This window comes from Macrobrachium rosenbergii, chromosome 31, assembly GCF_040412425.1.
Source record: "Macrobrachium rosenbergii isolate ZJJX-2024 chromosome 31, ASM4041242v1, whole genome shotgun sequence".
In the NCBI taxonomy this organism is placed as follows: domain Eukaryota; kingdom Metazoa; phylum Arthropoda; class Malacostraca; order Decapoda; family Palaemonidae; genus Macrobrachium; species Macrobrachium rosenbergii.
This window is the reverse complement of record NC_089771.1, coordinates 33263022-33282874: the sequence shown is the minus strand read 5'-3', so window position 1 is coordinate 33282874 and position 19853 is coordinate 33263022. Positions and strand designations below refer to the sequence as shown.

Here is a 19853-nt window from a genome sequence, read left to right as displayed (position 1 = left end):
TGGGAGGTCCAACTTTTGGGAGTAGGTATGATCCTTTCAGAATTAAAAGAGGTGGAACTGAGGTTTGGGTATTTATGAAAAATGTGCTTTGTATAGTTAAAAATTCACTATCACTATGTGGCTATCCAAATGTCAAATAGCAGCAAGAGTCAGGTTCTGGAGACAAATCGAAAAGAATTTTGTCCCAATCTTTGGCCATTTTTATTCATCCAGGTATCACATTATAAAGAACTTCAGGTCATCATATACTATAACTTTGAATTTTATCATTGAAGTCAAACTCTTTGGGCCAGCCTTATGCGAGTCAAGTGATTCAAGTCAGTGGTCTGGTTAAAATACATGATGCCGATGATGATTCTAGATCATCATTGTCTTTATATAGGGTACACATCATATTTGATGAAGTTCTGATCATATCTGTGCATAGTTGTGGTCATACACTTCATATCAGTAAGTTGGAATCTTGTTTACGTCGTGCAGTGTCAAAGATTGTGCTTTTTTCAAAGGTATTTGTCACACTGCTAGGCTTCAAAAGATGTATTTCATATTTAATGTATTGACGTTGAATTACCCGTACTTAACTTATCAGAAATTCCTCATATCTCTGAATAACGAGACTAAGGTATTGTTCCAGAAGTGGTTGCAGGCAGATAGGCAGGGAATTTTAATAATTCACTCTTAAGTTAATTTAATTTCAGCATTAGACTGACTACTGTACATCAGTATTAAGTGCTGGAGTTTTGGAATTATTAGGCATAATTATTTCTGTTTTATTTGCAAAGTATTTTTCTAGTTCCACTATAACCAAAGTCTGTGTCATGTTATATTTATACTCATAAGTGTTAATGGTTGAGGTTACTCTAAACATGTCTACCTATTTAATTCTTTATTTCTTTTGGAAAGTAAATTACAGCATGGCAATTGCAATCACTGATTTAAATGTAACATTCTTATAATTACCTTAAAAACAGCAGTATAAGACTATTGACTGTTCTTCTGGAATGCTTTTATTTGTCATTCGAGTTTGATAAAAATGCTGCCTAAAATTTCCTGCTTTTCAGATTCTCATAATTATTAAAATTAAAGTATAGCTTCTTTCCTCCCTGTCTTTAAGTCTTCTCTAGGTTTTAAATAGATCTGTTGTAGACAGAAAAAAAAGTTAAGTTTGCTTCAATAAGTCTCAAGTTAGTGTGTATGTAGACAGAATTGACAGTCATTTATATCTGAACATCATTTTTTAATTGACTGGTCATTTTGTTGTATTTTAATACAGTAGTATGAAAATATTTTAGTTTTGTAAAGCTCTCTTCCTTTTTATACATCAACTCGTAATTAACTCTAAAACACTGGTTTTAGAATGTAAAGTTTTGATTTTTATGACCTAGTTTTGGTCTCATAAGTACTGTAACAGTATTCTCCACTGAACTGTTATTGGTTTAGAACTCTTCAGTCATTTGCATTTTTAGTCTTATATTTTCATTTTAAGGTTAGAAGTTGCATTCATATATTTTATGATTGAGGTTTACTGTGTATTTTACAGCATATTCAGGTAAGTTCCATTGGATCTAAAGCAGAACTAGTTTGGCTGATATCTACCATGTCACCTTGAGTATAAGTCCTCTTTTTATAATTGCTAATATACATAGATTAGAACACATTGGACTACTAATAAATTTGATGTGAAAATAGAAGAGTAGCGTGTACTAAGTGTCAGTACTAATATATCGTTAAGATGGAAGAGGTGTGTTGAAAAAAGGTCAAAATGCGACGTACTTTGTTCATGGTGCGTGGTTCGTGATACGTCATTAGGTACACAATAATGAAAGTATTACATTCCTGGTGGGTTAGGGTTGTAACTGATAGTATTATGGGACTTAATGAAGCTATTATTAGTTTTGAAATCCACTCTGTAACAATAGTTCTTATGGTTTGTTTAGAGAACGCTTACCTTTTATTTCATAATCGCTGTGTGGTAGTGTATCGTATTAATACAAATTGCTGCTTTACTGCCGTATCCTTTCGCTGTTGCATAAAAGACTCACAAACTTGGAATTGGCCAAGACTGATTTTGTTCTTCCAGGAAAGTTAGATGCCCTTCAAGTGAGGTACACTGCACTGCACCCCCAGTCTCAAACTCCTGCTTATGCTTTGCAAGATTGTAGTCCATGAATGTTGTTTGCTGTTAATTTAACTTCTTATAATCTCATATATTTTGCTTAATGTTAATGATGGTGTTCTTTCTCCTTTCACTCTCCTGTGCATTATTTATTCTCTTGGTCTTTCTCCTTTCACCCTCGTGCATTACTCTGGGTATCTCTAGTGACCACCTATGATGTTTTCCTTAGTGCTCATACAATCTGCATGATCTGGTCTGATTTATATAGCTGTCATGGTAGGCTATGCTTCTAGTAACTTTTGTAATACAGAAGAGTCTCAGTACCCTTTGCTGGAAATTGTTTATTACCTAAAAGTCTCCAGGTCTATTGCGAGAGTATGCTTTTGTGAACGGTGGATTTCAGAAATAAATTCACGAAGCATTAGGGAAAACGGAGAGTACAAATTTTGAATGGTATTCTGTGTCTGTGTAAATACACACTTAGTTACATTAGAAAAGGAGCTAGTGAAATTAACATGGGAGGCATAGTGCAGGTGTTAATATAATGATTAAGATGATAAATAAATACTGTACATGTATACAATACTTAAAAGAGATTTACAAAGGAAAATTCTAGAGTAGCAGTGATAGTTTAAGAAGACCACTGAGTCCTATCTCTAGACTCTCACAGGGCTTGCAGTTCTGTATTGTAAAGGATACATTTGGTAAATGGTGATATTAATGTATGCTTCAGACAGCGCTATTACATAGAATATAAGAAAATCAGTGGACCCTGTTAGTTCTTCCATTCATAATACTAGCATAGGAAATAAATACTGTGTATATTTCCCTACAGTTTGCCTAAGAGGCTAATATCATGAATGACAAGTCAGAGGAGTGGCATAAGATAGTAGTGATAAATTGCAAGAAAAAATTCTGTTGACATGAATACCTTATCACCAAAATGAATGTAAAACATAAAATTTATCCAGCATCCACAATAGTTTTATAATTAAAGAAGAAGTACTTCTGAAACATAACATAACAACACTACTTTGAGGGTCTGATTGATCATCAACATAAGGTGTTTAAAAATACTCTGGAGTTCCTGTGGTTGTTAGGAATACCTGTGCCCAGGTCTTATCTTATGAAAAGATAAATGGGATATATGTTCTAAGGCTTCTAGGTTTCCTTTGCAAAGACATCAATTTATTTTTTTTAGTGAACTTGTCATGATTTTCTTGATTTCATTCAGAGTTTTTTGGCCATGAAGTGTCCAGTCAGAATCAAGTTAAAATGTGTGGTAGTTCATCTCTTGTTTTGTTCCGTAATCTTTGCTCAAAACCTTTCCTGTGTTCGTGCTTGCATCTTTCTAGACAAGGTGGAGGTTTGACAAGTGGTAGTTTAATATGCAGTTTGAACTTTTTAGTTTTACTTTATACTCTTACCTAGTGTTTTTGTAGTTGTGTAGATATGTGTAGCATATGGATAAAAATGATTTATAGTGATATTGTATGTGATACGGCATATGCATTATACCCATTGTGTTTCATAACTAATTCACTGATATTTTTAGTATAAGTGTGAAACATGGTAGTGTCACTGATGTGAATACAGTTCATTGTGTTCTAGGGTGAATGAAGGGCTAAGGTTTAGTATTCATGGTTTAAGGGATGAGATTCCTTGCAAAGTCATTCAGATTTTTTAATTACTTGTGGTGAGTTTGCTGGGCTAAGGTTATAATTTTTGAGGAGGCTTAATTTTATGCTGTTTTGAGGAAAACCAATGGATAATTGCATGACTTTGTACATAACTTTGCAAGAATATTGTAAGTGAAGTTTGCACATAGCAGTGAATAAATTCCATCTTCAAATTTATTTGCAAAGTTATATGCAGTTTTGACATTTTGTTTGTAATGTTTTTCCTTTTACTTAACCCAGGTATGACTTGTCATCCCTAGCAGTGCTAGGAAGCGTAGGTGAACCCATAAATCCCGAGGCTTGGCTGTGGTATTACCGAGTGGTCGGAGACAGCAACGTTTCAATCGTGGATACTTTCTGGCAGACGGAAACAGGGGGTCACGTCATTACTCCCCTGCCTGGCGCGACACCTGCCAAACCAGGTTCAGCTGTACGTAGTGTTTGTTTCATATTTTTATTACAGGTATTGCTGTCAGTAACACCGTTTGTGTTGGTGACACAGTACGAGTCATTTATAAACTTTTTTCTTGGCTTAATAATAGCCTTCATGTCACTGAATTTCTTTTCTTTTTTGACAGTTTCCAGTTTACTAATTGCTTTACTCTTCTTCATGTTATTAACATTGAATTGAGATGCAAGTGCTTCATAAAGCTTACTTGTTGAGATATTTAGAGCCAGATTTGTTTCGTACAGAATATCAGATGAAAGCGAATAATGTTGGATTGGGAATCTAGTTAATTTAATATCTGTAGCGAATAGTATTTTTCTTGGTACTTCTCACTTGCCCTTTATTCTGCTCAGCCTACTAGGCTTAGCATGCACAGTTTTGGTAAAAACCAATCAAATTCAGTGCAGTGGTAGCTATCTTGACCATGGTGCAAGTCGTTTAGGTATAAAGGCTGAAATATTAAAAAGCTTAGGTGTAAATATCTAAATATTGAAAACTTAAAACTTTTAACTTGTAGTATGATGTAATCTTTAAATTTTGCCAAAAATGTATCACCTTATTTACCAAGAGATTTTAAGTAATTTTATACTTGTTATAATGTCCAGGGAGAATTCAGCAGAATCTCAGAGGTTACCTCCATTGTCTGTAGTTGGTTAAGAACTCAGACCAGCTTGTTCAAGATGAAAACCAAAGCTTAGTCAGATATGGAGCATGAATTCCTTCCAGTAGTTTCTATTATTTTAGCTTGCACCACAAAACAACTAAGACTGTTTGGTATTGGATCAGTCATTTAGTCCCAGGGTTATTTATCCATGTTGAATTATTATTGTCATGGAATGCCTCATCCATGTGTGAAATATTATTGTTGTGAATTCCCTCTCGTTTCTTTCATTTTGAAATAAAATACAGCAGATAATTGGTTGCTCTAAAGTTCTTTCTTGGGAAAATGGTATTACTGTTATGATCTTTCTCTTCCAGTGTTTCCCATTCTTCGGAGTTGACGTGGCACTCTTAGATGAAGAGGGCCGAGAAATCAAGGGAGAAGGAGAAGGTTATTTAGTTTTCCGTCAGCCTTGGCCAGGCATCATGCGTACGGTGTATGGCAACCACGAGAGGTTTGAAACAACTTACTTCAAAAAGTTCCCTGGTTTCTACTGTACTGGCGATGGTAAGTACTGTACCATTCAAGTAGTTCATATGTTTCAAGAACATTGCATTATGTAACGATAACAGTTTCATGTATTTTGTTTTTGGAGTGATAAGAGAAATACCAATTTTCAAATTAAAATTGGTTGTTTTTATACTTAGCATTCACATACAGTTGTAAGTTTTGAGCTGCAGGCTTGCTCGATATTTCAGAAAAAGTTAAAAGAAGGTAGAGGGCTTATTGCCCAGGTTACTTCTTTCCTGTAGGTAAGGATAGGGTATCCTATTTCCAACAATCTAAGGACTTCTGCATTGCCCTTACCGTCAGAGGTATTTGTTAAATAGATAAGGCACAGAGGATAACATTGACCTGAAACCTATGATGATTGCAACAGAAAGTTTCTTAGAATATCTGAAAAACAGAATAATTATATTTTCTTGAGATGTGTAGGAGCAGGAAATCCCTCTATACTGACACCTTATACTGTGGTGGCTTGAGTAGGTCTGGCCTTGAAGATAGGAATCTAAGGCTATGAGGGTCATTCTTGCACTTTTGAAGGTCTAAACTTAGTTCAGAACTTGCCTCCAGAGAGTCTAGATTGGACCAGTGGGTCAGCATAGCAATCACTGCCCAAGCTTGAGGATCTTGGAAGGGAGTTCAATAGATCAGCTTTTTTTGTTTTTGTTTGCAAACATACTAGTGTTTGGCAAGCCCCACAATTTCCTTAGGTCCTGCTGAAGTGGTTCGCAACTTGAACTTTGTCTCTCCCTACTTCATAGGGTCATGTTATCTGGGAAGACTGCTATTCTCTTCCCAGAGAATGAATTTTCTTTCAGATTCATCCAAACAGACCGTAGTTTTAAATTGTTTACGTAGAGGCCTCTGTCCTTCCTTGGACCAGAGCCCTGACATAACCTAGGTTCTGTAGTGGGTGCCTTAGCCTACTTTTGATGCTTTTGAATATAACGTGAGGTCTGGGCTCCTCATGCCAGTAACCAGCTACAAGCCTTGTATTTTCTTTTTCTTTCCTCAAGTGCCAAGGGAGCCTGTTACTTGAAATTTATAGCTATATGAATATTAGGTCAGATTCACAGAAATAATGAAATACTGTATTTTTATTTCAGGCGCAAAACGTGATAAAGATGGCTACATATGGGTGACTGGAAGGATAGATGACATGTTGAATGTCTCTGGTCATCTCTTGTCAACAGCTCAAGTATGTACATTTCCTTAATTACCTTTTTAAAACTGATGCGAATAAATGTCACTATATTATCCGCTAATTTAATCTGACTGTTGAGTGTTTTAATAAAAACGAAGGCTGTCATAATTCATTTTTATGGTTCTGAATAGTCTGTATTGAAAAGGTTTAACAGTACATATCACATATGTTATTTAAGGGCCTATTTTGCAGAATAGCTAACTCAGTTCATCTCAGTCTTTCTGTATTGTAATTAAATTTATTAGGCCAGTCACTTGGGCCTTCATTTCATCTTTGATAATCTTCTCAAGATTCTCTTAGATACGTACAGTACAGTAGATGAATATTTGTTGATAATACAGTGCTATTTCAGTTTGCAACAGACTTTTGTGTCTTGAGAACTAAATTGTCCTTGTTTCACAACCACTGTAGTTCACTAGGAGTTGCCAGTGCTTTTTTCAGTAGTAGACATTACAAGATATCTTTTTAAATCAAGATAACAGGCGAACGGTAGAATTTTAAACTTTAAATAATTTTAGGTTGAAAGTTCTATGGTCGAACACGAACACGTCGCGGAAGCTGCAGTTGTTGCCAGACCTCACAACGTCAAAGGAGAGTGTCTTCACTGTTTTGTGACGCTGACACAAGGAGCTGAATTTACCGACAAATTGGTTTCAGAGCTTAAAGTTAAAGGTGAGGTATAAAACGCCAATTTTTTTACAATTCAAAACTTTTATTCTGTATTCTTGTGCATGCTTGTCAGGTTTAATGTTATTTCAACAATTTTTGAGGTGATAATTCTTTATTGTTCACAATTTTTTAGGTGATAATTCTTTATTTTTCACTGATAGTAGTTCACTTGATTCTTTAGGGCTCTTGCAGGGTAAGATGTAAATAGCATGCTTGTAATTTTTTTTTCCACTAATTAACGTCTTTATCTTTACAGTACGCAGTGCAATTGGTCCATTTGCAACGCCAGATTATATACAACTTGCCCCTGGACTCCCTAAAACACGATCGGGAAAAATAATGCGACGGGTGCTGCGTAAAATTGCAGCTGGTGAACGGGACTTCGGGGACATCTCCACATTAGCCGATCCAAGTGTTGTCGAAGTCTTATTTGAACACAGGCCGAACGACAAATAAATTTTTTAGCTGATCTGGTATGTAAGATTGCAGGTTTACATACCTTATCTACAGTTGCCTTTCTCTGGCAAATTTTATGTACTTAATATTTTTATTTTATCAATGCAAGAATAAATCCCATTGGTGTCAGACCATGTGCTTGTGGTAGCAGCTAATGATGAAAACGAGGAGGTTGTGCAAATGAATGTAGCCCAAATTTGATTTGTGCCATTGCAAATATTGTAAATTGATGTCAGGTTTCATTTTGGAGTTTTTGTTAATATATTTTATCCCTCATTCAATGAGTGAAAATGATTATCTTCAAGACTAACTTGCCATTTGTATGTACAACATATAAGAGGCTAAATAATGTACTGTTGACTCTTGACGTTTGAATGCACGCTACATCTCCCAGTATGGTGTGCCGTTGTTGTCCGCTGGTTTGTAAATATTTGTAATCCTTATGGAGTGTTCTGTATATCATGAACAACTTTTGTGGCAATTCAAACTGCCCTGAATTTCTAAGAAGGCATATACTGTACTGAAAATTCTGCAAAATCATGTTGATGTAAATGATTAGATATATCTAAAAACACCAGTAAAAAAGTAGGTTTCAAGTAAACTTTTATTAAAAACTAATTGAACTGCAGCCCCTTAGTTTGGTTTTATTTGTGAAAAGAGAAAGATACAAGGCTTTGTAGCCAGATACTGGCACTACGATGAAGCACCAGCTATAATTAAATATTTGAATTCTCACTCATTAGGTGGCCAAGTTTATCAGTTTAATTATCATTATATTTGGATTCCTCGGGCTGAAGAATCTTGTGATGTAAAGTACATACGATTTTGCTGGAAGTTATTCTGTTAATAGCCTTGACATTCTTGAGGATAACGAGGAGGACGTTGACTAGATGTGTGAATTGAAGTCTTTAGTTTAGAGACGTTAATTTAAAATATGTTTGTACAAATCATTGTATTTTTTATTCATTAAATGAGGGATGACCATAGTCATAACCATTCCCGTGAATGAAAAAGCATTTATTTCGTATTTAGCGTTAAGTTATTTCGAGGAGAATAAGTAAGACGAAGACTTTTATCATGTACAATTGAATATTACATAACAGTGCATATCAGAGGAGTGCTTTTTTCTGAGGTTGTATGTAACACTGGAATAGTTTACGCATTAGAAGTTCCCTATCACTGATGTGGATTGTGGTTTTGAAGGCGTAAGAACCGTCCACTCGTCGCGTGACCTCCGAATCAAGGGGTGGTCACACACTGCGAAAGTATTTTATAGAGGGCAAGGTACGGGAAATAAGTTTTCTTCAGCAACGTGGATTTCTCTGCAGCAAGCTTTTATCTGTGCCCTTGAATGTGGTGAGACCAAATACTCTTTATTCAGAAATTACATGTGCACCTTAAATACCAGTCTAGTCATTTAAAGGATAAAGCCTTGATTATTGTTCGAAATCTGGTAGTAAATATATTGACTTGACACTTCCCTTTAAATTAGTTCTGAATTAATGAAAACAAGGCGTCTTTAAAACCATACCTCAGGATTCCATTAATGCATATTTTATAGTTTTAATGATGACAGATATGCCCTTGTGACATTTGAATTGTTATCAGAATTGGGCAGAACGAAATATTTTAGCTCTTTGAAAAGGAGACCATTTGAATCCATGGTGCTTAAACTTCTCAGTCATTTACAGCGTTGCAGTAAAAGCCATAAAGGTATGTAAATCAATAAGACAAACATCAAAATAGTGAAAAACATTAAGAGCTATACTTGGAAAATGTAATGTAGTCCCCTTTATTTTTTCTGTAAATTGAACTTTAAGTAGTACTGTAAATATATGAATGAAATTTTATTTACTTTCAGAATGCTAATTATTCACATCCAACTTAATTCGTTGCTCATATTTTTGTTTATTCTGGAATACAGACTAAGTATATAGGTACCACTATGTATGTATAAACATTGCAAGTGGTTTTAAGTCACATTGATTTTTTATTGCAATATGTTGTCCTCAGTATTTATTATGTAGAGCTGGAGAGTTTGGTCAAATTTTTAACAGCAGAGGTACTGTAGGTCAGGCTTTTTTTTTTTTTTTGGTAGTTATATGCTTGAAAACTTGATTTATAAGTTCCAAAACTGGTTTGTTCTGAATGTTTGTTAACAAATAAATGAATGTACTTCTAGATAATTATCTTTGGGCAGACTCGATACCATATTGTTATTTAAAAATGTTCTTACTTAAAAAATGCTTTTCATAATTTTTCTAGGTGAGAAGCAACTTAACATGAAAGTGGATTTTGAATTGTTGAATTAGACAGCCCTTTACTCGATTGTCTGACAATCAGAAGAATTTTTCTCATTTTGTTCTGATTGAAATTTTGATATTTAGCGTAATTTATGCACAAATTCATTGGCCTGAAAATATATTCATTATAAGAGTAATTTTTTGGTTAGCCCACTGTGTTGATCTTTTAGCTCTTTGATGAAAATGGTTTCATAATGGTTTCCTCAACAAAGTACTTCTAAAGAATGATTAATCAATATTTGAGAATTACTCTTTATATACATTGTGAAACACAATTGTGAAGATTTTGGCGAGAAAAAATGGTATCTGTCAAAAGAGGAACTTGAGAGGAATGCCAAAAGAAGGGTGCTTTTCTCCTAGTGTTACATAACCTCCGAGTATTTTTCAGGAATGTGTTCGTATGGTATTGTAATTTATTATAATTATTTTTTACTGAAGTTGAACTGCAGAAATAAACTACTGGATTCATCCTTTACGTAAAATCTCCAGCGTAAAATTTGGTGGGGTAAATGTACAGTACTGGCTTTGCATCACGGTACTTGATACAGTTGTGTTATTTTGTTAACGAGAATTTGGAAGTGTATGTATGTACAGTGTACTGTATAAGGATTCATCTGTTAATGTTTGTTTCCAGTTAAAATGTATACATGTTGTACAGTACTAAAGGAAAACAAATCTTTGTCTGCTGTAATCATACTGCTTGTACAGATAAGCCTGTGGTCGGTGTATATTGCATTTGACTTGGCAAACCAGCTTTAGTGACTACCACACTTGACCAAGTTACTGCACAACTAAAGTATTTCAAAATACAGTAAATTTTCAAAGTTATAAATTCAATTCGCCAAGAAATATGAAGTTGGAAAGGGATGAGTAATGATTTTTTTTTAAAGGTTTACGATACAGAACAGTTAAGACTACAAGGTGACTACATTGCATGAAAAATGTTAAATATTGTCGTTTAGTATTGTAACCAAAAGGCTTTCGTTAAATTTGTACCTGTTATCTGCCATTCATTATCTTTAACCTCTGTCTACACGAAAATTCTCTCACAACTGTATCTCGCCTTGTAAAAAGTTAATTTCTAGTGCTTACCAATTTTTAGTTTAACTCTTAGGTTAAATGGAACTGTACATAAAAGTTTGTTCTGTAGCAGGAATTTGTCCTTTTTATTTTTTTTTATGCTGAAAGTTATTTTAATTACGAAAATTCTGTATATTATATTTTATTAGAAATCACACCGACGTGTGGTCAAATCAGCAATGTAATGCAAAGATAATTACAATAAACATAGAGGTACTCTTTATGAACTAGTGACTGTCTCGTGATCCACACACTTGAAGAGTCACTTTAGACTCTGTTTGTTATTGAAGCACTCTCAGTCTGAAAGAAAATACTGTAAAAACAAAATGTCCCGATGTGAATTGCTAATCTACATTGTGAAGCCCACAAACTGGAAGTGCCTTTGTCACTGTGGAGTCCGTGAACTGGCATGTTGTTGTTGCTTTTTGTAATTGTACTTTGTAAATGCACATTTATTACATATCACATGTAACGTGCAAGCGAAGCCCGTCGTGGGACCAGTGTGCACAGAATACATTCTGCCAAAAATAAAACCTGTCTTTACAAACAGAAAAATGGCTTTGAAACTCCACAGCAAACAGTGTCTAGGGTCTGACTCTGTCTTTTGCACCAGTGGTAGGAACTATTGTAGGTATGAATTGTGAAATTGTTAGTCATAGAAAATTTCTTTGAGGTTTCATTCACTTTCTGTTCTGATCTCAAAATCACAAATTACCATTTAGTTTATATACAATTTTTGAAGGATACTGGAATATCCAGTTTAATAGAATTATTAGTTAAATGTTCATTGATGATTTTTAAATTTAATCAGTATCCAAGAACAACAAAAGTTCTTTAAAAAAAAAAAAACTCAGATAATTCCTTTAGATGTAATCCCTTGAAACCTTGCAAAGGTTTTTATGTTGCACAGTTGATACATGTGGCAAGACTGCACAGTTTTAGATGCATAGGTCATGCAAAATATTTATGATGTTCCATTAGTTGGTTATTGGATTCCAATAAACTCGCCATTCGGGCCAAGAATTTAGCAGAGTAACAACAAGCCCTATTCACACTTCCACTGCCAATTAGATTGCAAAGTTAGTTTTATTTGTATAGGAAAGAGAGGCATCTACATGTGTGTGGTTCAGCTTACTTTTTTTATTTATAACTTTCGTTGCATTTGGGATGTCTTGATGAAAGGATCTTTTGCAAAGTATTGGTTCTGAAACTACATTCCAATTTTTCATTAGCTTGAGATTTAGACGTTTTAAGTTGAAGGATGTTTTGTTATTCAAGGATCTGATGGGTAGGCTAAACATTCTTTGTGGCACCTGTGACCAAAAGAAAAATAAAATATCAAAAGCTTCAAAGTGTATGTTTTTTTTCAACATCCCAGAACTAATTACAAAAACAGTAACTGATGGGTCGAAAGAGTATACCCATCAAAGAGTAAGGAGTTTGGAAAGTAAACATTTTTTCCACATTTAATTTTTTAAGTAATTTGTATCATAGGCATACAAACCACAACCTTTCATATACGAGCATTCCTCAGCGTGAGTTGGACTCAGTGGCTGAAGCTGATAACAAGGCATCCGCATCCATCGGAGACAAAGTGTGGTGGTTGCAGAAGGAACTATAATAAACGATTTTGGCATCAAAGAAATACAAATTACCAAAACAACTTGCTTGCAAACTAATTTCATTCCCACAACTCCGCCAGCAAATGAATTGGCTGCCACAGGACTGGCACATGATCAGTACCAGCGGTACTGGTTGATGTATCCCGAACGGGGTAATCTGCATGGAATGGGGTTCCGAGCCAGAGTCGTCAATCATGTAGAGCTCCCTATGCTCAGTGAAAGCCAAATTTATAAGGCCATAGTAGAGCTGACACAGGCACTATTGTGCACCAAGGAAAAGCCTTGCTTAGGCACATGACTCATCACTAAAAGAGAGCACTTGAGGGGTAACTCACCTTCCTGTGTATACCCTCCCAGGACCAACAGAGAGCAGCACTTGTAAATGAAGCAGTGGTAGGTATGGGAAGGGCAGGGAAAGAAGGAACCGAAAGGGTTTGGTGGTATCCTCAAGCACGCTGGTGAGTGCTTCTTACTCCTCTTCTTTTTACCTTCAAAAATCCCACAATAAGGGTGTGGATCAGTTATCAGAGGGGACATTAAGTACCAACACCTTTCAGAACGGCACTGTACAGGTTTTTTCTCCATTTAATAATGAGAAACAATACAATTATCATGCAAAAGGGAAGTTTCAACTCAGCTAAGTGGGGGAATGCTTAAAGATGTCCACACTAGAAGGCAGCCAAAAAAGAAGTGCTTGGCGACAGCAGGTGAATGGGACATTCCCTCACTCTTCGCCTTTAACCACCATTTAACTATCTTGTTACTAAGTTCCAGTGACTGATTACAGCTCACACGGAGGGATACTCCTACATAAAAGGCAATGGTTTGTATTTCTGTAAGAATAAAGCCTCGTTTTCTTAAATTTGATGGGAGACCTACAAGTAGAAGCATTTCTGATGCTTGTGAAAATAATAAAAGAAACTTATGATGAACCTAACATGAATGCTAGAATTTGTGCTGTTCTCATCCATCTCTTATATACTGTAAGTGAGATTCACTTGTGATGAGCGAGTACTACATACTGAATGACATCATACATTACAAATATACTTTATACATAGAAACTATAGGTCCATCTTAAATCAGTTGACATTTAATGACCCATCCCAGCAATTTAATTAAGGAAAGTAATCTATTTAAAATATGGAGGTTAATCTTCATTTTCTATTCTACCTTACCTTAAAATGATTAAAAACAGTACATGTATCATGCTGCCATAAATATTCTAATGATAAACTATATAACAGTTTAACTAACTGTTTCATAATTAGATCCAAAGCTTCAATGGACGGCGCTGGTATTTTCAAGATCTTTTCTCCAAGTCCGTAACAACATCCAAATCACATTCACTCTTGGCTTCAACACCTAAAATATAATATTCACAACTTGTTAAAGAACATAAGACCACCTGACTTTTACCTATCTCATTTATATAATATACACGTGATTCACGTGAGATTCCAGAATACTCAATGCCTTATGTGACATTCCTTGAAAATTCAAAGTTCAGTCTACCAAATATTCAAACTCATTCCAAAAATCTGATAACGAAAATTCCTAATTTGCAAACTTAAAATATTGGGTGGAATTTGAATTGTCCACTATACCGTACCTTGCAATAAATAACAATAAGTCAAGATGCTATAAACGTTTAAGCTTTGATAAGCAATATTGTTTCAACTGATCAGAACTGGATCCAAATCTTCAACTGACTCTGTGTTATTTTCAATCTCTTGGTCCCATTCCGTAACATTATCTAAATCACACTCACTCTCAGCGTCATCAACACCTAAAAAAAGAAAAGTTGTAATTAATTACATTACGTCCGAGAGCACAAGGCTTCCAAGTAAAAAAACAGAGAGAAAAAACGCTATGAACAAAGAAGAGTGAGGAAAAAACACACTGATATGTTATGTGGATTTCAGTTAATAGAAAACACAAGGTTTGCCAGATTTTTTGATAGCAGAATGTAGATAAATTTTGAATAACAATGTCATGCAGACTACAGTAAATTGTTAAATTTAAATTCTAAACCACTCTTAAGTATTCAAAATCTAATATTAGCCCCAAATAATATATATCCATCTAACCCAACATAAGCGCTCAAGTAAATCAGGATGAATGTTGCAACTGAAAAAATTTACAATATGAACCAAACATCCTCAGCTTTTACAGGAAACAACTTCAAAAATTAACCTACAACTTAAGAGATCAAAAGAAGTTAAATATCTCAATTTATAAAGGGAAATCTACTTGCCAGGGGTGAAAATCCAACCACGTTTTTCTCTAACTTCTGTAGAAGCTTTTATGCGCACAGAATACAGGACATCTCCGTGATTTTCTTTAAACCACTGTAAATCACTGCGTCTTCGCATGTCGCTGACAATCCATACTGGGTACTTAGAAGCTGAAAGACATGAGTGATAAACAATGAAAGTGTATGACACATTGTTCTTGATGTTACAAAAAGAAATATATTAGTCAAGGCACCAATTTTAATATCGGGAATAAATTTCAAACTAAAACCTATGATGGAAGAGATTTTAATTTTGATATGCAGTCTAGAACATGCCACATTTTCATCTATATAACAAAATACATAACCTTTGGCATTATATAATTAGTTTACTGACACAATATTTGTATAAAAGGACAAGAACTTTGTATCAAATGCCCAGCTTTAGTTGATAAGCAGCTCCACAGTGAGTTTCCAGTTGTGTTTAAAAAATGCATTAAAAATTTTGTAAAAAACTGTTCTACAGATTAATTTAGTTGTAATAAGAATTAAAATTTTTCCTTCAAGTTAATTAGAATATTTTACATCTGTATATATATCTAATTTATGAATGGCTTTAACCTTTACCTTTAGATGTTTTATTATTATTAAAAGTCTAACAACACCACTGAGCTAAGTCAACAAGACCACAAGTTATCAGAGGAATGACAAGTGCAGAATTTAACAAACGGGCAAAATTTGTCTCATGAATATATCATAGGCTCTCTTTCTCTCTCTCATGAACTAATTTTCAAAACTAACTTTGAAAGAAAACTTAATGTGTTACTTTCATATAGATTACTTCATTCTTATAAATAACTTCACTGGGAGAAATCCAAGGAAAAATACAGTGATTTCTTATGACTACACCATAGGCTAGTGGGTCACATATTAGCCTATTAAAAACTTTGCAAGGATCCAAATCTTGCAATGATATGGCCAAGGTGTTACTCATTAGCCCGGATCTTTGAAGGCTTCCAATACTCAATACAGAACAAACTACAAGTAAACATAAAACTTGAATACAAAATTAAACAAGTAAAAAATGCGCCAAAGTTTCTTCTGCGCAATCAAGTTTTCTGTACTTCGAATAATGCTGTATGAAACTCTCAGCCATGGCCCATGGAACTCTCAGCAACGGCCCATGAAACTTTCGGCCACGGGTTAACTTTAACCTTAAATAAAATAAAAACTTCTGAGGGTAGAGGGCTGCAATTTGGTATGTTTGATGACTGGAGGTTGGATGTTCAACATACCAATTTGCAGCCCTCTAGCCTCAGTAGTTGCTAAGATCTGAGGGCAGATGGAAAAAGTATGGACAGGCAGACAAATACCCATCTCAATAGTTTTCTTTTACAGAAAACTAAAAATGGATATTTATGGTAACTCAAGTTACTTACCTTCATACATTTCAATAGCTGCTCGAATGAAAAACCCAGAATCCTTCGCTCTTTTTGCTTCACTCCACGAAATCATTTCAAGCCTATATTTCTCCTTATACTCAGATGCTGATAGGAGTTTTTCATAGTCAAGGCCATTGTCAAGTGCAAATTGTTGCTTAATGGGACCAGACAAACGTAAGATCTTGCTTAGATCATTTCCTATTCTGTAGATAACATAACTGGTTTTAATTCCACAAATTAAACAAATTTCAGGCAATGTAAATGTCAGTTAGTCTGACAGTTTTGTTACTTTCAACTTTTTTCTGCATATAACAATGTCTTTCTTTTTTCTGCATACAACAATGTCTTTAACCTAAGTAAACTGTTTACTTTCAACAAAATCTGAGTAAAATGCACTGCAATTGTTTTACATGTCTACAGATATAATACAATACATCTGTCTCATGTAATTAACAAAGATTGATAAAAAACTTAAGTACAGCAAATCTAAATAGTCTGTCGTATTTACTATACTAATACATGTATAAGTAATATTTAAGAAAATGAAAATGTAATTGAGTATGCCTGTACACAAGGGAAAGCCAACCCAACTGCACAAAGCTGCAGCACAGAGGTTATGGAAAAGTGTCTACTTTGTGATGAATATAGGCAAAATATATCTTGTGGTTCAATTCTTTTTTAGAACAGACAAGCTCATGTCCTCCGTCTAGCTCCTCTAGGAAAAAGAAAATTTGTTGGCCAAGGTATGTAAACTCTGGTAAGCCATCTGTTCTCTCGTAACTGGCCCTACTCTTCAAGAGAATGTTAAGACACTGTTGATAGCTAAATGCTCAAGGATATACTATGATGACCAAATGGTTGCAATCATCCTACAGTTTCCCTAACCCCATCCCTAGATATTCTGTTTGCTGAAACCTTTTCAACCAGTCAAGAGTCCTCATCTTTCTGACCTGATTACAATAAGCACCTGGTCAGTAGGTGAACAGAAGCTTCACATGCCTCATTAAATTCAATGAGTCCTCTTTGGTTTGATAGTTTTCAGGATAAGAATGCAGCAACTATGGTGTTACACCTAAGAAACTAGAAGTAACAAGCAGATTAGGGCTTCTGATACTCCCTTAAATGACTTCACGGATATTAACCTTAATTCCAGCATCATTCTGGACTGTTACTACTGTATGTCTTAGTAAATTACAAACTGTCTTATCATCCACTGCTTTACACAGGCATTTCTAGTACCTCAAGTTCAACTCCCCTTCTTCCTGGGTCCCACAACTTAGATGGTAGATGCCATACTAGAAGTTCATGACTTTCTTCCATTCAGTTTGGAGAAACAAACATTGAAAACATTGCCACATCAGTAATGGTATAAAAATCTTTCCTTCTAGCAGACCTCCCCAAAACAGTCCTGATATGCAGTCTTTTTCACCAAACTAATACCTATATTTTTCATGAAATCTAGAAACAATCTACCTTTACACTTGCAAGTTATCCAGTATTGTACCTCCAAGAGTGAGACTTTTCTGACAGGCTACATGATGCCTTTCTAATCTCAAAAAAATAACTGCAACCACAAAGTAATTACCACAAAGTAATTGTTTAAAACTAACTCAAAGAGAGTATGAGAAAATGTTCAGGACAAGAAAATTTTTCATTCAGTTCACTGCAAACATAAAATTTCTGAATAACAGAAAACAAAGTAAAATATCTTACCTGCTTTGCAAAAGATCGGTGATATAATCTTTCCCTGATTTGCGTTTTCCACTAAAGAGCAAAATTACTGCAGGATTTCCTGGCATTTTGTAACTCCTGAAATATGAAAAATAAAGGTTATAAAAATGATTAAATTTCCTAGATACAAATCACTGCTTTACAATACCTTTTTCAATAATAAAACAGTTAAAATAATAAAGTGAAGGATATATCACAGTACATTTTCATACAACAAAAGCAAACAAGTTTTGGAAATCTTTCACTTTAAGAGAAGCAAGAGAGATTGCTATCCAACGGAATATTTTTAATTCTTAGAGCAAGGATAGGAAAAATCAAATTATGAAAACAATATTTATATTTTTAGTACAAACCAATTCACTTTATATATGCCTTCAAGTGTGTAAGCTCTTTTTCCAGCCACTTGCAGTTCCTTTCCCTGAAATTGATTAAAAAAAAGGAAAAAATATCCATTTGCTGTTTGCATATACGGGCTTCCAAGTTTCTATATTGATTATTTGGTCATTCCAAGTCATATCGAACCACTCTGCGAAGGAACCAGTGCTATAAGTTAGGTTAGGTTAGGATGTATAGCTGTATTTAACTAGTATCTGGGTAACTTCCCCAATCCAAAAACCCCATTTTCCCGTCGGGAAACCTCACTCCCATTATTCACAAACGAGGATGTGTTGGCCTATGGGTCGAATAGGCATTTCCTAATACAGTTAATGTTAAATTAATCAAAATATCATGAAAAACTTACGGAAAAAGCATATTCCCATAATAAATTCGATTAGCCTAAGGGATACTAGTTAAAATTTCCAAAAAATGATAAAAATGATCGAAATGACTGAGGAATATGTCATAAGAATAAGGTCATTGCTCCTTACCCCGCAAACACAGGCTGAAGTCCTTATAACATCTAAGTCATATTAACACAGGCTAAATCACTATATGCAAATAACATGTAATCTAAAAATACTTTATTAATAAATTACCTCTTTTTCTGACACCAAAATTAACTTTCGTTGTACACCCATTAACCACAGTCAGACAATGGGTGGGCGGGGCCTGTCAAACTTGACAGCTCCACCCACATGGTCTCCGAACCTTAGTTTTCACCAAGACCTCCTGAATACCAACTCTCTAAATACTGCCATGTCACTCTTATAAATATAATCTGGTCTAACAAAAAACTACGAGAATAAGACAGATTATATTACCTATGAGAGAGCCTGTTGATTCTGCTATAGAGATTATAATGTAGTTTATGGGTCACCTGTTATGTTTTGATTTGGTCGCGTAGTGTTAGTAGTAGTAGTACCAGCAGTAGTAAGGGTTTGTTTACAACTTCGATTCTTTTCAACGGCACCTCCTACTTTACCTCTCCATCGTCATCTTCATATCATTATTGGCCACTTTTCTGCAAATTGTTTATTTCTTAACTTTAACGGTTGTTTTAAACTTATTACATGTGTATTTCCGCGGTTGCGTTTTGTGTTGTGAGAGCTGAAAACCCACCAGGAACCATTGATCAAAAACTGGCTGACATTTTACTTGACTTTTAAATCAAAATCAGAATCAGATTAGTGTTAAACTTTATATTGCTTTGTAATACAGATAAAAACGAATTAGTTTTTGTCTGTCTGTGGCATATTAGAAGACGGAAATTAGATTGAACGCGAAGTTTTTAACCTGTGATACCACACACACACTACAGTGG

General features: G+C 34.8%; 2 protein-coding genes across 8 annotated transcripts in view; one reads left to right on the top strand and one right to left on the bottom strand.

Moving 5' to 3' along the window:
- The window catches only part of AcCoAS (acetyl coenzyme A synthase), a 43488-nt gene extending 31016 nt beyond the window's left edge, over nucleotides 1-12472 (top strand). The window contains exons 8-12 of the mRNA XM_067132639.1: nucleotides 4036-4225; nucleotides 5222-5411; nucleotides 6515-6606; nucleotides 7131-7284; nucleotides 7538-12472. Coding sequence (XP_066988740.1) covers nucleotides 4036-4225; nucleotides 5222-5411; nucleotides 6515-6606; nucleotides 7131-7284; nucleotides 7538-7737 — 826 coding nt within the window. The 3' untranslated portion in view covers nucleotides 7738-12472. The remainder of the gene's footprint in view (nucleotides 1-4035; nucleotides 4226-5221; nucleotides 5412-6514; nucleotides 6607-7130; nucleotides 7285-7537) is intronic.
- Nucleotides 12459-19494, bottom strand: Pmvk (Phosphomevalonate kinase). 7 transcript variants are annotated; one of them, XM_067132643.1, is made up of 6 exons: nucleotides 19354-19494; nucleotides 18134-18229; nucleotides 16418-16623; nucleotides 15000-15149; nucleotides 14355-14531; nucleotides 12459-14107 (listed from the first exon to the last, which is right to left on the bottom strand). In XM_067132643.1, exons 2-5 carry the CDS (start codon nucleotides 18217-18219, stop codon nucleotides 14419-14421), a joined length of 555 nt encoding a protein of 184 aa, XP_066988744.1. In that variant the 5' UTR covers nucleotides 18220-18229; nucleotides 19354-19494; the 3' UTR covers nucleotides 12459-14107; nucleotides 14355-14418. The 7 variants fall into 7 exon arrangements, with proteins under 7 accessions (XP_066988744.1, XP_066988747.1, XP_066988746.1 ...); XM_067132646.1 differs by having other exon boundaries at nucleotides 19410-19432; XM_067132645.1 differs by lacking the exon at nucleotides 19354-19494 and adding an exon at nucleotides 19129-19241.
- Nucleotides 19495-19853: the final 359 nt, after the last annotated feature.